The sequence below is a fragment of the Podarcis filfolensis genome, assembly GCF_964270895.1.
Source record: "Podarcis filfolensis genome assembly, chromosome: 8".
Classification (NCBI taxonomy): domain Eukaryota; kingdom Metazoa; phylum Chordata; class Lepidosauria; order Squamata; family Lacertidae; genus Podarcis; species Podarcis filfolensis.
In genome coordinates, this window is record NC_139611.1 from 4,012,054 (window position 1) to 4,027,663 (window position 15,610).

General features: G+C 43.9%; 1 protein-coding gene across 3 annotated transcripts in view; it reads left to right on the forward strand.

Moving 5' to 3' along the window:
* The window catches only part of LOC310769830 (tetraspanin-15-like), a 98,873-nt gene extending 87,165 nt beyond the window's left edge, over window positions 1–11,708 (forward strand). For all 3 annotated transcript variants that reach the window (XM_083629641.1, XM_083629640.1, XM_083629639.1), the window contains one exon: window positions 11,179–11,708. In XM_083629641.1, coding sequence (XP_083485767.1) covers window positions 11,179–11,409 — 231 coding nt within the window. In that variant the 3' untranslated portion in view covers window positions 11,410–11,708. The remainder of the gene's footprint in view (window positions 1–11,178) is intronic.
* Window positions 11,709–15,610: the final 3,902 nt, after the last annotated feature.

The following is a 15,610-nucleotide window of genomic DNA, read 5'->3' on the forward strand; positions in this document are numbered from 1 at the left end:
TCTGCTCCCCCAGGTATCACGGAATAACCCCACCACTTGGCCTTCCATCATATATGTCATCTCTTTCATCAGTACCACACCGACGTGCATTTATTCGTGCAAGGTTCAATGTCTTTCCATCGAACCTGCTGAACCACAGATTTTCTAAGGGTTTGGTGTCTCCGCTATGTGTGTGTGACGGGGAAACTGTTGAATCTCTTTCACATATAATGTTCAACTGTCCCCTACATAGCGTAGCCAGGGCTAAATTCCTGGGTCCTGCTTTACTGCGCTTGGTTGGCAGGCCTGTTGAGTCACACGCCGCACTGCTTTTGCAGGATACAGATCCTTCTGTAACTCTGCAGGTGGCGAGATTTCTGAATGCGGTTATCTCACACTCAAAAACCACCAAAAACCAACAACAACATCAAAACTAATCGGACTGTTATGATGAGAGTGCATGTCGGAGTTCGTCTTCAGTTTTCCTTCTGTGATCTGTCCCTTGGAGCTCTCCTGGCCCCAAGCTGTCACTTGGCTCTGCTCAATGACCCACCCTTGCATCGTGGTGTTCACCTCCTGTTGTCGGATATATCTGTTTTTATGTCCCTGTGTTTTTATGTTTGTACATATTTTATGGGCTAATAGCTGTAAATAAATAAATTGTAAAAAAATTATGCTAGCTGGCGTTTTTCTGGAAGCTAATCAGTGAGGCCACTCCCTGGCCGCATTGGATAGCATAACCAGTTGGTGGAGTGCAGGGCAGGACCACACAAGTTCCTTCATTACTACTTTTTGAATTATTTCTATCCCACTCTTCAGCCAGAAAGAGTCTTCACGACAGGGTACATATATACCAGTGCTGGACAGTCCCTGCTCGGATTTCAACGAAAGGAAAAGGGACTGCGAGAGCAGAGGAAAAAAGAAAACCCAGGCACTGATTCATAGTAACAGAATTATTTCAAAGACCAGCTGGAGCAGAAAGGTTTCAATGAGAGGAGGAGTTGGGGGTCTTTCGGCAGAGCTGGCGGGGCTGCCCTCTCCCTTTGCAATGGCTGCTGTGATCAAGCAGGGGAATGCCATCCTCCTCCCATTCACTGCTTCTGTTCCCTTTAACGTAAGCAGGTGAAATGTCTCTCTTCCTCGAAGCACACAAAGTCCTCTCCAGCCATAGCAACCCTCCAACCCCCCAGCTGATTAACATCCATTTATAATCCTCAAAGAAGACTTTCTGAAAATCAGGGAAGGTTGCTAAGTGACAGGGAGGCACTTAGCATATCATTTACAAAAACAAAAGTGTTTTAAAAGAAGGAAATGAATGCTCTTTAGCACCCCATAAAACCGAAAACTGTCCATTGCTTCAATAAACACATTATTCACACTAAGCAAAAAAATTGTTAGTGATGGTTTTGCCAAGATAAACAAACTTGAGCTCTCTTCTTTCAAATGTCAATATAGTTTTGTTAAGTAGATGATTCAGATGCAGTAATAATAACCTTCACTGCATTAGCCAGAATCTGCATGGCTTTAGAGAAAAGCATATTCTGGATGCTTTATTAATATTATAGGACAGTAAAAACAATTTCTGGCCTTTTGGTCTTCACACATCACAAGACTCGGTGCACTTTGACTGTATAACTGTTAACAAAACAAAAAAAATGAAGAAAATGTTTTAAAAGCTTTTCTCTGTGTTCTCTCCAAGTCATCAATGTCCATCCCTAAAATTAGAGGAAGTGAAGGAGAGTGTTCATCTTGCTGGGTAACACTCATGCAAACTGGGCAGACTGGGTAGGTGGTTAGGGAGGTGAAAACCAGGGGGACAGTGTCTGTTCCCCACAGCGGTCTGTTGAATTGCAAGCTGTCTGTTGCTCTCAGACTGATCCCATCCATTATGCTGGCATCCTTCATAACTTTTTTGCAAGGGAGATGGTTCTCTTTTGGTAAGAATCCACAGCTACAAGCCAGCAGTTGGGCCTTATGATGGCCCCTGGAGCTTCCCCATCATGGGGGGCAGTGTAGGAGAGAGAAGAGAAACAGCTTGCCTACGAGTTTCCCCCTAACCTTCCCCAGTCCCTGCACTTCCCATGGTGCTACCACCAGTGGGGCAGAGGGATGAAGGGGAGACAGTTATATTTCAAAAAAACAACCCAGCAGCTTGCCTTATTTTCAGTTTTATGTCTTCGGTAGATGCTGTGCACAACTGCATACAGCTTAAAATAGTGGTGGTGAACCTACAGCCAATGGGCTAGATTAGGCCCACCAAGCCGCCTTTCTTCTCACCATGTCACCAGTGTTTGACCTGAGACAGCACCACAGGCAATAATGGCTCCCTTGTATCGTTTTGATAGAAGGGATACAACAGGATAGAAGTTTATAAAATGGTGTCTGGCATGGAGAAAGTAGACAGATAAAAGTTATTTCTCCCTCTCATAACACTCGAACTCATGGACATCCAGTGTAGCTGAATGTTGGAAGATTTAGGACAATTGGAAGATTTGGGACATATATAAAAAAAGGACTTCTTCACGCAGCACTTAGTCAAACTATGAAACTTGCTCCCCAAGGACACAGGGATGACCACCAACTTGGATGGCTTCAATTCAGCCACAATGGCTCTGCTCTGCCTTCACAGTTGGAGGCAGCAATGATTCCAAATGCCAGTTGCTGGAAACCGCAGGAGAGGAGAGTGGTCTTCTGCTCATGTTCTGCTCCCTGGTCTTCCACAGGCATCTGGTTGACCCCTGTGAGGACAGGATGCTGGACTAGATGGGCCCTTGGCCTGATCCCGCAGGCTCTTCTGTCCTTATGGCTATGTCCTGCAATACACAAGCCCAGTTCACAGCACTACTGCAGTTGTCTCACACATATACTTTACAAAATGGGACCAGAGGAGCACATGGTACCTTTAAGAGCTCTCATCTCGACACACCATTGTTTATTTTTAACTGGGTAATGTAAAACCAGATGCCATTTTTTTTACTTGAACTATCACAGAGAATTCAGTGACTATCATAAGAGTGCATCCTAGCTTCTCCCAGGTGTAAATGGATTTGTCAGTGAAAACATTCACCTGTTAAGTGGATATGGCTGTCAGCAGCTAATTGTTCAGCCCATCTCCTGACTTCTGTATGTTCCCTTGCAATTAACAGAGACAGTGTTGTCTAATTGATAGAGCACTTCATATAAACTCTTCTCTTCACCCATTTCAGTTTACAAGGCTGTTTACCAGATCGATTAGCACTAAAGAAAGTCATTAGTATTGTTTATACACAACAAAGCCAACACGAAACAGAAATTGTTCAGCTTAACTTAATAAATATTGCGCTTCTCACTTAGTTCTCTTCATATTGACACTAATCGCCATTGGTATAAATCTAATTTTCAAGAAAGTGACAGCTCAGTAGCTCTGAAGAAACAGCAGTGAGAGCCCTTTAGAAATCAAATGTAGCTAAATTGAGCCATGAGAGTCAATGGCATTAATCTGCCAACAGGCTGTTGCTTGAAAGTATCCCACCAGCCCAGGGCCAGATTAAGACTTAAGAAGAGCCTGAGTAGGGAAACTGCATTTTCTCGCTGTTCATGGAGAGCACATAACATGCCTCAAGCAGAAACTACAATTTTGCATGCACCTGTTTAGACCACGCTGTGGGTGTTTCTCCTCTGCTGTGACATCTCCACATAGATGGGTGGTCACATTATAGACACAGTTGTGTTTTATAGCCAAATGCTAATTTCTAGCTGTACTTACAGCACCTGGAGCAAATTAGTAGTTGGTGTGTGTCCATCAGTCACAGCTTCATTCGATTTAATTCAAATTATTTTATTCAATCTAAAGTTAGGCAACTCAAACCCTTGAGAATTGCTATGCTAAAAAAACAAAAAACCCAACACTGTTACACGCAGATACAGTGGTACCTGGGGTTAAGAACTTAATTTGTTCTGGAGGTCTCTTCTTAACCTAAAACTGTTCTTAACCTGAGGTACCACTTTAGCTAATGGGGCCTCCTGCTGCCGCTGCGTGATTTCTGTTCTCATCCTGAAGCAAAGTTCTTAACCCGAGGTACTATTTCTGGGTTAGCGGAGTCTGTAACCTGAAGCGTCTGTAACCCAAGGTACCACTGTACTTCTGAGCTAGCAAATTGAGCTTGTATGCATTGCACAAATCTATCTTCACCAGTGACCATCCTGTCTCGGAGCCGTCTATGGTATTAATCTGAAAACTGACCTGTTGCATGAAAGCGTCTCACCAAGCCAGGGCCAAATTGAGAAATAAGAACTTAAGAAGGACCTGCTGGATCAGGCCCACCTAGACCAACATCCTGTTCTCAAGAGTAGCCAACCAGATGCCCCAATGAGAAACCTGCAAGCAGGATGGGAAGGCAAGAGCACTCTCTCTTTCCCCACCTGCAGTTTCAATCAGCTGATATTCAGAAGCATTGCTGCCTCCAGCTATGAAGGCAGAGCAGAGCCATCATTGCTATTAGCCATCGAGAGCATTCTCTCCTCCTCCGATTTGTCTAATCATCTTTTAAAGACATTGAGGTTGGTGGCCATCACGGCTCTCTGTGGGAGCAAGTTCCATCATTTAGCTATGCACTTCATGAAGACTTTGTTTTATCTGCCCTGAATCTCTATAAAGACCTTTAGAGGTCCTAAGCACAGAAAAGATTGTGGTGCCCAACCCCTGTATGTAATTCAAAATAAAACCAATAGTAAACAAAAAAATAATAATTTTTTTTTCAAATGAAAAGTTTACATGTGTGCTGAAATGTGCATTCATGCATGTCATGTGCAGCACATGACAGGATCCATTTTCCTTGCATTATTTTGTTAATGCCTCCCTGGTTTAGGTGGATATTAGTAATAAAAAGAGGACCAAAAATGTGGGAGGAGTGTGAAGTATAAGGAAATCAGAGTTCTGATTTCCCCCATGGTGATTACTTCATACTTAGCCGCTTTATTTGTAATATGTCAAATTCTTTCAAAATTTTCTCATTTTTTTGCTTTGCTGGATCCCTAAATATATGTGTGGTCTGCCTGTTGGGTAATTCAGCACAGCACCAAACTTACTGATTCCAAAGACCTACCACACCAGAAATAATTTCTTAGGAGAACAGCAGGTATGCAAATAGACGTGCTAGCAATACAATGTCATCATCTATGACTGCAAAATTATGTTGCAAGTAGAGGTTTTCATGCAGATGCTTGTTTCTTTATATCCCATCTTTCAAAACAAAGATCCTGCCAAGGCAACATACACAGAGTACAACCAACCATAATATCCAGATTGCTGCTGCTACCCACGGAGGTTTAGAGTTGGAATGGCTTATAAGTATAGCAGTATGTTATAAGAAGGAGAGGCTGCAGGGATTGGTTTTAGTTTGGGGCGTGTTTATTATGGCAGCAGTGCAACTTACTGCAATTTTCAAAGGTTTTTAAGGCAAAAAAAGAAAAGAAAACCAGGCAGGGTGATTTTCCAGGGACAATTACCAGAAAATCCCCAACTACCCTTTGCAAGTAGAAATAGTTGGTGCCTTTTATGTGAACCTCACTAGGTTGAAAAGCTGAATGAAGTTGAGCCAAACAACTTCATCACAGCTGCTCTTCATCACAGCTGGTGGCATCAAAAAACCGTCATTACCTGGAGATACAGGACAACTTTTAAGAGACTTGAGGGCAGTATGATAGACTGATGCGAACACTTACTGATTTTTTCCCTGGCTAAGATTGTCCAATCAAAGGGGCACTGCAGATTTTTAAAGCACACACATGCAGACATGCACACAACCTGTCTGATCTCAGAACCATAAAATTATGAGCTAAAATTTTATGGGCTAAAATTATGAGCACACATATAATGGGTGGCAGTGACTCTTAAACAATATATCTGGGGGAGGGAGGAGAGACGTGTCTGCTGTATGCCATAGTTTCATTGAATTTGGTTCAAGCTGTTTTCCTGCAAATAAGCTGTCACTGGAGTGATCAAGGAGTTAATGCAAATCAAGCAACTTCTCTGATTTTTCCTGAATGCCTGCTGTTCCTAGTGCACACAGGATGGTGCTGATTAATGCTCTTACAATCATTATTTATCATCAGCATCTGTTTCCTAGCTAACAGCTTCTACCTGATTATTTTTTGAAGAACAGAACACATTCTCTGTTATAGTATATTGCTTGCAATTGCTGCATTGGGACCGTTATCAAGGGAGATATCAGGTGGAAAGTTATAAATAAGCCCACTTTGCGAATGAAGAAGTAGCGCTTGTCACTAATGAATACATTTTCCTACTCACAATATACCATATTGAGCTCTCTCTTGATCTGAAATAACAAAGGCCCAGTTTATAGCTTTTTAGGGTGATCTGGCAGTTGCTGGAATCTCAGGCTTTGTCAGTGCTTCTCCAGACGGTTATCTGCGTTATGAATAGCAGCCCACATAATAGGAAGCTACCTGTTTTCAGGAGTCTGCGTCCTCCTATTATGCTTGGAACGCAGGAACACGAGAAGAGACTGGCTGACGGATCTGGGCAAAGGTCCATTTCACGCAGCATCCTGTGCTCATATGCTCATGGGAAGCCCACCGGCAAGACCTGACTACAACTGTTCTTACCCCACTTGTGATCCCTAGAAACAGATGCTGTCTTTGAAGACGTAATGCCTCCAGCAGTAGAACTGGAGCATAGCTATCATGGCTAGTAGTTGCTAGCAAACTTATCCTCCATGATTCAAGTAGGTAGCCGTGTTGGTCTGTCATAGTAATATTAAATAACAAGAAGAAAGATTTTTTAAAAAATTATTAAAAGATGATCCAAAAAGAACTCCCTTAAGAGAATCAAGTCTTTTTGTCTTAAAACAGTCTTTGGAAGAATCTTTCCATATATTTACAGTGGTACCTCAGGTTACATACGCTTCAGGTTACATACGCTTCAGGTTACAGACTCTGCTAACCCAGAAATACTACCTCGGGTTAAGAACTTTGCTTCAGGATGAGAACAGAAATCGTGCTCGGGTGGCGCGGCAGCAGCAGGAGGCCTCATAAGCTAAAGTGGTGCTTCAGGTTAAGAACAGTTTCAGGTTAAGAACGGACCTCCGGAACGAATTAAGTACTTAACCCGAGGTACCACTGTGTGTGTGTGTGTGTGTGTGTGTGTGTGTGTGTTATATTTCATAGAATCATAGAATCATAGAGTTGGAAGAGACCACAAGGGCCATTGAGTCCAACCCCCTGCCAAGCAGGAAACACCATCAGAGCACTCCTGACATATGGTTGTCAAGCCTCTGCTTAAAGACCTCCAAAGAAGGAGACTCCACCACACTCCTTGGCAGCAAATTCCACTGTCGAACAGCTCTTACTGTCAGGAAGTTCTTCCTAATGTTTAGGTGGAATCTTCTTTCTTGTAGTTTGGATCCATTGCTCCGTGTCCGCTTCTCTGGAGCAGCAGAAAACAACCTTTCTCCCTCCTCTATGTGACATCCTTTTATGTATTTGAACATGGCTATCATATCACCCCTTAACCTCCTCTTCTCCAGGCTAAACATGCCCAGCTCCCTTAGCCGTTCCTCATAAGGCATCGTTTCCAGGCCTTTGACCATTTTGGTTGCCCTCCTCTGGACACGTTCCAGTTTGTCAGTGTCCTTCTTGAACTGTGGTGCCCAGAGCTGGACACAGTACTCCAGGTGAGGTCTGACCAGAGCAGAATACAGTGGCACTATTACTTCCCTTGATCTAGATGCTATACTCCTATTGATGCAGCCCAGAATTGCATTGGCTTTTTTAGCTGCCGCGTCACACTGTTGGCTCATGTCAAGTTTGTGGTCAACCAAGACTCCTAGATCCTTTTCACATGTAGTGCTCTCAAGCCAGGTGTCACCCATCTTGTATTTGTGCCTCTCATTTTTTTTTTGCTTTTTTTTGCCCAAGTGCAATACTTTACATTTCTCCCTGTTAAAATTCATCTTGTTTGTTTTGGCCCAGTTCTCTAATCTGTCAAGGTCGTTTTGAAGTGTGATCCTGTCCTCTGGGGTGTTAGCCACCCCTCCCAGTTTGGTGTCATTTCCAGTAGCACCTTAAAGACCAACTAAGTATAAGCTTTCTAGGTATGAGCTTTCATGTGTTTACACACAAATATATATAACATATCCTCCATGAATTTGTCTAATCCTTCTTTACTGTCATAAGTTAGGTGCTGGTACCCAACACTGCCTCAGCTCTTTATGTTTGGCATATTATACACTGAAGCAAAGCTTTTGTTACATTTTAAAAAAATAAATATTACAATTATATACCGCCTTTTCCTCAAGGTGGTCACATGGTTCTCCTCCCCATTTTATCCTCACCCTGTGAAGTGAGCTTCGTGGCTGAGCAGGCCATAGTCCAACCCCAAGCATTACACCAAAGACTGCAATCCTAAGCACACCAGTGAGTAAGCCCTGCTGAAGGAGGTTTACATCAGAGTATACATACATAGGGGACACGGGTGACGCGGTGGGTTAAACCACTGAGCCTAGGACTTGCTGATCAGAAGGTCGGCGGTTCGAATCCCTGCAGTGGGGTGAGCTCCCGTTGCTCAGTCCCTGCTCCTGCCAACCTAGCAGCTCGAAAGCACTGCTGTCAAAGTGTCAAAGTGCAAGTAGATAAATAGGTACCACTCTGGCGGGAAGATAAATGGCGTTTCCGTGTGCTGCTCTGGTTCGCCAGAAGTGGCTTAGTCCTGCTGGCCACATGACCCGGAAGCTGTACGCCAGCTCCCTCGGCCAATAAAGCGAGATGAGCACTGCAACCCCAGAGTTGGCCACGACTGGACCTAATGGTCAGGGGTCCCTTTACCTTTTTATACATGCATAACATGAGGGGTAAGCCTCATAAGGGAGCTAGTGACCGAGCAGGATTGAACTCCTCATCGATCAGCTGATGGGCGGGTGGGATCAGTCCAGCCAGATGCCCACAGCCAAACCAAGCAGATTTGAACAGCTTTCTGCAGGAATAGACCATATGCACTAGTTCCCCACAGGAGTGACTGTGTGCACATCTGAAGCAAGCAGAATTTGTGCTCTCCCTGCTCATTAGCTGATGGGAAGCGAGGGTGTTGAATTCTGCTGAGTGCAGGGATCCACTGTGCATGCAGAACTGTCCACCAAAGTGATGTCAGCAGTCCATTGATGTGATGTCATAGAAATAAATCCCAGTGAAGCAAGTAGTTGCATTCGCATGTACAGTCATACCTGGGGATAAATGTGCTTCAAGTTAAGTATTTTCAGGTTGCGCTCTACAGAGACCCAGAAGTAATGGAGCGCGTTACTTCCGGGTTTCGCTGTGCGCGTATGCGCAGACAGTCAAAATGACATCACGCGGAAACAGCAACATGCGGATGCGGGTTGCGTTCGCTTCAGGATGCGAACGGGGCTCCAGAACGGATCCCGTTCGCATCCCGAGGTACCACTGTAATAGTAAACCATGGTTAAATGCTACGTCTGTTAGCTGTTACAAACCCAAGCAAGTCTTGAGCTTCCACGCCCCTATTCCTTGGGGAAAGTGTTCAACAGAAGTTAGTTTTGCTTTCATGGAATCGGGCTTGTTACTTCATACAAACCAGAGATTGTCATTTATTACTAGCTGCACTTAGTTGAACAAGCCAGCTTCATAACCCCATGGTTTAAAGTTGACGTGTGAGCCAGAATCCCACCCACCAGGCTCATTCCAGCTTGTGCTAGTTGCACAAACCCCTAGTTTTACATTAAATGCATTGGGACTTACTGCTGAGTAAATATAAGCAGGCTTGTGCTGCACAGCCTTCATGGGGCAGCCTTTGGACCTCTCACTGCTCAGGGAGCTGGGATGTGTGCACTACCACGTCAGAGGGACGGTTAACAGACTGAGTCATAAACTGGGCTGTTCTTGGCAGAGGCAATAAAGGGAGTTCTTTTTCAATCTAATATTATATATCGGGCTTCTGTAAGTTTTAGAGTGATTAAGCAATATGAGCAATCTTTTTGAAAACGAGCTTCCACTGCGCAGGATCCTTATTGAAATAAAATAAACCAAAGACCCCCCCAAAAAATACATTATGAAAACCTACATTCCCACACATACATCACAACTAATAACACTACACATCTATAAAACATGGTATTAAGGGACCTACAAGCTAGTATAAACAAAACTGATCTCTGGTTTTCTGGAGAAATGGTGAACGAAATGAAGATCCAAATTCTCCCACAAAGGTATCTTCCTTTGTTCTTCTTGCCATTCTTAATTTGAGAGTCGTTTTTTCTGTAAGGGCATCACACCACACTCCCTTGTACCAGGCCTTCAAGTTTGTACTTTTAAAGTCCTTAGCTGTTCCTCCTCATCTTGGTTGCCCTCCTCTGCACACGTTCCAGCTTGTCAACATCCTTCTTAGATTGTGGAGCCCAGAATTGGACACAGTATTCCAGGTGTGGTCTGACCAAGGCAGAATAGAGTGGGACTATGACTTCCCTAGGGACACAGGTGGCACTGTGGTCTAAACCACTGAGCCTAGGGCTTGCTGATCAGAAGGTCGGCGGTTCAAATCCCCGCGATGGGGTGAGCTCCCGTTGCTCGGTCCGTGCTCCTGCCAACCTAGCAGTTCGAAAGCACATCAGAATGCAAGTAGAAAAATAGGTACCACTCCAGTGGGAAGGTAAACGCTGTTTCCGTGCGCTGCTCTGGTTTCACCAGAAGCAGCTTAGTCATGCTGGCCACATGACCTGGAAAAACTGTCTGTGGACAAACGTCGGCTCCCTCGGCCAGTAAAGCAAGATGAGCTCCACAACCCCAGTCGTTTGTGACTGGACTTAACTGTCAGGGGTCCTTTACTTTTACCTTTATGACTTCCCTTGACCTGGACACTTGACTTCTGCTGATGCAGCCTTAGAATTGCATTAGCTTTTTTGCAAGGACCGACTAAAGGTGCCTCTGCTGCTAATAAGGTTAGCTTCCAAGAGTGCCCAGATGCAGTGCCCATTGCCTTTTGCACGTTGGCTGCTGTGCTGGACCATGGAGGGTTCTTACTTGCTGTGAACTTTCCCTGCAGGTTCTTCTATCAAAGCAGCTTTGCTTGGGTTATGCATACTCACACTGCTGTGTTAGGGAAACCCTGGCTATACACATACATACCCTGTCATAATTGCATTTTAAAGCACACATGTTAACAAGTAATTTTGTCTCCATCTTTTCTTGCAGGCAGTAGGTTTGGTGATGGCCTGGTTATACTGGCAAAAGCTCAACAAGATTCATTACAGGCTGGACACTGTGGATTTCAAGGCACTGGACATGACTGACTTCGACTTTGCCTCTCTGGACCTCACTGGTGCTGGTTGGTGCTGGTGTTTGCCCCGTGAAGGTGGCTACTTACCAGTCCTTGACAAAGAGGATGACACAGTAAATGATGACATCTTCCAGAGTAAAGTTTGATTGTATTTTGGGACTGTCTGCAAGACCGGCTTTCTGAGAGAGTCTGGTCAAGGCTTAGTGCATCCGTAGATGCAGGGTAGCATTGTGATTTGTTTCATTTAGCAAAGCAAGAAGTAGGTATGACAAAGGGTGCTATGTCTTTAAAATCCCACACAGTCTTCAGAAGGGTGTGGTTGGTTGGTGTTAATGTGGGTTAATTTGGGTTTGGTGAGTGTCCTGAGATAGCATTTTTTATTATTTTATGATTCCACACTTTTTTTGTATGTCTTTTTTGGAAATAAAATATGGTCTTGCCTTTATCCAATATCTTCCACTGAAAGCATCCTAGAATGTAGGAGCAGGTACAACATGAAAGTTGCACATGTTGGCATCCCGTGTAAAATTCCAAAATGCTCCTCTTTTCTCACCCGGATGCATCTGGTCCCCTGAAATCCCCTATATTTATCTGCAGCCCTGACTTCACACCATTTTAAAGGCTACATAAACCCAGTCAACCAGGGATAATGATGGTGTCATAGCTGTATAGTCATCAGATCTGCCTTTGTGGGCATCATTGAGGAACAAGCATGTCTTCATGTAAATTGATGTCACTGTCCTGCCAAAACATCAAGGGCATTTCCTCGTGGCACTCTGGCAATTTCACTACAACAAAGTGTTGCAAAAAAGTGGGTGTCAGCCTTGGCAACGAAGACCCTGTTTCAGCCCAGCAATAATCACACGCTGCACACTCCCAAACCACCAAATGGGTGCAAAGTAGTTATCTATTAAGCACAGATCTGACCTGGTCTTTGTGTGTATCTAATATTATATATATAGGCAGGACCCAAACCAATGGGTTTAAATTAAAAGAACTTTCCAAGGGTAGGAGCTGTTTGACAGTGGAATGAGCTACCTCAGAAGGTGGTGACCTCTCCTTCACTGGAGGTTTCTAAGCAGAGGCTTGGTGGCCATCTGTCAGGGATTCCTGCATTGCAGGGGTTGGACATGATGATCCTTGGGGTCTCTTCCAACTCTACAATTTTATGAGAGAGAGATATCCTGATAATAATATAAGGCGAGACCTAACAGAACTATAAACCTCATCCTTACAGGAGATTGTGTCCTCATTCAGAGCAGGAATGAATCCAGCTTACCGGTGGAGTGGGGAGACCCCTTGCACCAACAGCTCCATCTCATCTGCACTAAGTTGAAATTTGTTCACCCACAACCAGTCCACCACTGATGTACACCTTCCAGGGATATCGCCATCCACCAGCAATATTGTTAGCAAATGTGTATCTGTGTTTAGCATTGATGTGGGCTGCTGTGGAGCTCTAACTGTAACATCTTTGACACATAATACATGCATGGTCTGGGGGAAGTGGGTAGAAATCAGTTTTCTCATTTTCTCATATTACTAGAATTCGGAGCTATCTAATGATGCTGACTATTGGAACATTCACATTGGTTGGCATCCATCTGTCTTGGGAGGCAATGGAAGAGTTTGCCTTCACGGTTGGACCTTCAGAACAGACATAAAGGAGCTACTTCTTCACACAGCACATAGTTAAATGATGGAGTTTGCTCCCACAAGGTGTAGTGATGGTCACAGACTTTGATGGCTTTACAAGAGGATTAGGTCTGCAATGACTACCAGCGCACCCTCCAATATTTATCTGATAAAATGTTGCCCCAGCCATTCTGGCTTCCAACATATATAAAAACATTAAACATTAAAAAAACAAAACACCTCCCTTTACAGGACCACCTTCAGTGCTATTTTTCTAGAAAAAAAGGTGCCGGAACTCACCATGAACACTTCCTTCATCCTCTTATAATGACAATGGAGCCCACCTGAGTGATGTCAGAACTGAGTTCCAGTGAGTTCCAGCTGAAAAAAGCCCTGGTTGTATAGTTATTTATCTCCTTGGTTCGGGGTTTGCATAACTCCACACCCTCCAACATTTCTCTGATGAAAATAGGGACGTCCTAAGGAAAAGTGGGACATTCTGGGATCAAATCAGAAATGGGATGGCTTCTATAAATCTGGGACTAACCCTGGAAAATAGGTCTATGTTCTACAGCCATATTTTGAAACCGTATGCCTCTGAATACCAGTTTCTGGAAATCACAAGAGTTGCACTCACACCCTGCCTGTGGGCTCCCCATTGAGGCGTCTAGTTGGCCATTATCTGCGGAAATGGCTGGAGGATTAGACCTTTGGTCTAATCTAGCAGGGTTCTCCTGACATTCTTAGAAGTCCTCAGCACCACCAGGCTATGGGACTGAACAGAAAGAAGGAGCTTCACTTGTTGCAGCAGGAGCTCCCTGAGTGGCTGGGCAGTGGTGGCTGGTACAACCCTGGGTCTAAATAGACCAGGAATGCTAATTTAAATTGCACTTGGATCCAGATCTTGGATCCCTGCCCAGATCTAAGTGCTTTGCGTTGGGCTTTCCCAGTGAGTTGTAGTAACAAATTATTGTAGTTATAGAAAACATCTGGTACGTTCTAACATACATAGCACTGCTAAACAAACACTCTGGTGTTATTTGATCAGCGCCCAATAAAGCAAATAGGCCCTTTTAAACAGATGCTATATGCTGGTCAAGTGAGTAAGTAGTTGAACACAGACTGGGGAATTCTGGATTCATCCTACCTCTGCAGTGGCACTCACTGGTCATATTAAATCAGGCCATTGGTCCATTTAGCTCAGCATAGTCTACACACTGAGGTCCAGCACTGAGGGCCTTCTGGCAGTTCACTCACTGCGAGAAGTGAGGTTACAGGGAACCAGGCAGAGGGCCTTCTTGGTAGTGGTGCCCTCCCTGTGGAATGCCCACCCATCAGATGTCAAGGAAATAAACAGCTGTCTAACTTTTAGAAGACATCTGAAGGCAGCCCTGTTTAGGGAATTTTTTAATGTTTGATGTTTTATCACATTTTTAATATTCTGTTGGGAGCAGCCCAGAGTGACTGGGAAAACCCAGCCAGATGGGTTGATTATAAATAATAAATTATTATTATATTAAGACTGGCAACAGCTCTCCATTGTTTCAGAGGGGTAAGGCCACCCCTTAACCTACAGGTGCCAGCAACTAAACATGGGATCCTGTGCATGTACAACAGATGCTCTACAACAGAGGCCCAGTATACCTGAAGGAGTGTTTCCAGCCCCATCATTCAGCCCAGACACTGAGGTCCAGCTCCAAGGGCCTCCTGGTGGTTCCCTCACTGAAAGATGTGAGGTTCCAGGGAACCAGGCAGAGGGCCTTCTTGGCAGTGGCACGCACCCACCATCATATGCCAAGGATATAAGAGGGGTCTTATTGGGTTGTTTTTATTTTGATTATATATCTTGTTTTATATTTTGATTTTGTTCTGTGAATCACCCTGAGACCTCTGGGTATAGGGCAGTATATAAATTCAAACAACAACAACAACAACAGACATCTGAAAGCAGTCCTGTATCAGGAATTTTTTAATGTTTGTCATTTTACTATGCTTTTATATGTGCTGTAAGCTGCCCAGAGAGGGTGGGGAAACCCAGCCAGATGGGTGGGAAACAAACAAACAAAAAGAAAAAACAACGTATTATTAATAATAGTAGTAGTAAAAAAAGGTAAAGGACCCCTGGACAGTTAAGTCCAGTCAAAGGTGACTATGGGGTGTGGCGCTCATCTCACTTCAGGCTGAGGGAACTGGCGTTTGTCCACAGACCGCTTTCCAGTTCATGTGGCCAGCATGAATAAACCGCTTCTGGCGCAACAGAACACCGTTACAGAAAACAAGACGGTACAGAAATGCCGTTCACCTCCCTGCCACAGTGGTACCCATTTATCTACTTGTGTTGGTATGGATTCAAACTGCTAGGTTGGCAGAAGCTGGGACAGAGCAACGGGAGCTCACCCCGTCGTGGGGATTCGAACCACTGACCTTCCTTTTTTTAAAAAATAATATTTATTAAAGTTTCAAAAAAGTTACAAAAATAAGGAAAAACAAAAAACACAAAATACAGAAAAAGTAAAAACAGTTAAAAAGAAATCCATCTTTCCATAACTTATCTTTCATTTACTTATTTCCTTGACCTCCTCACACCTCCCTTTTTTGTATTCTAGTTAGATTGATTGTTTCAGCAAGTCCTTTCCATTCTTGTATTTATCTTATTAATTTATCTTAATATATTGTAACTTTACATTCTGACCTGTTAACAATCCATTCTTC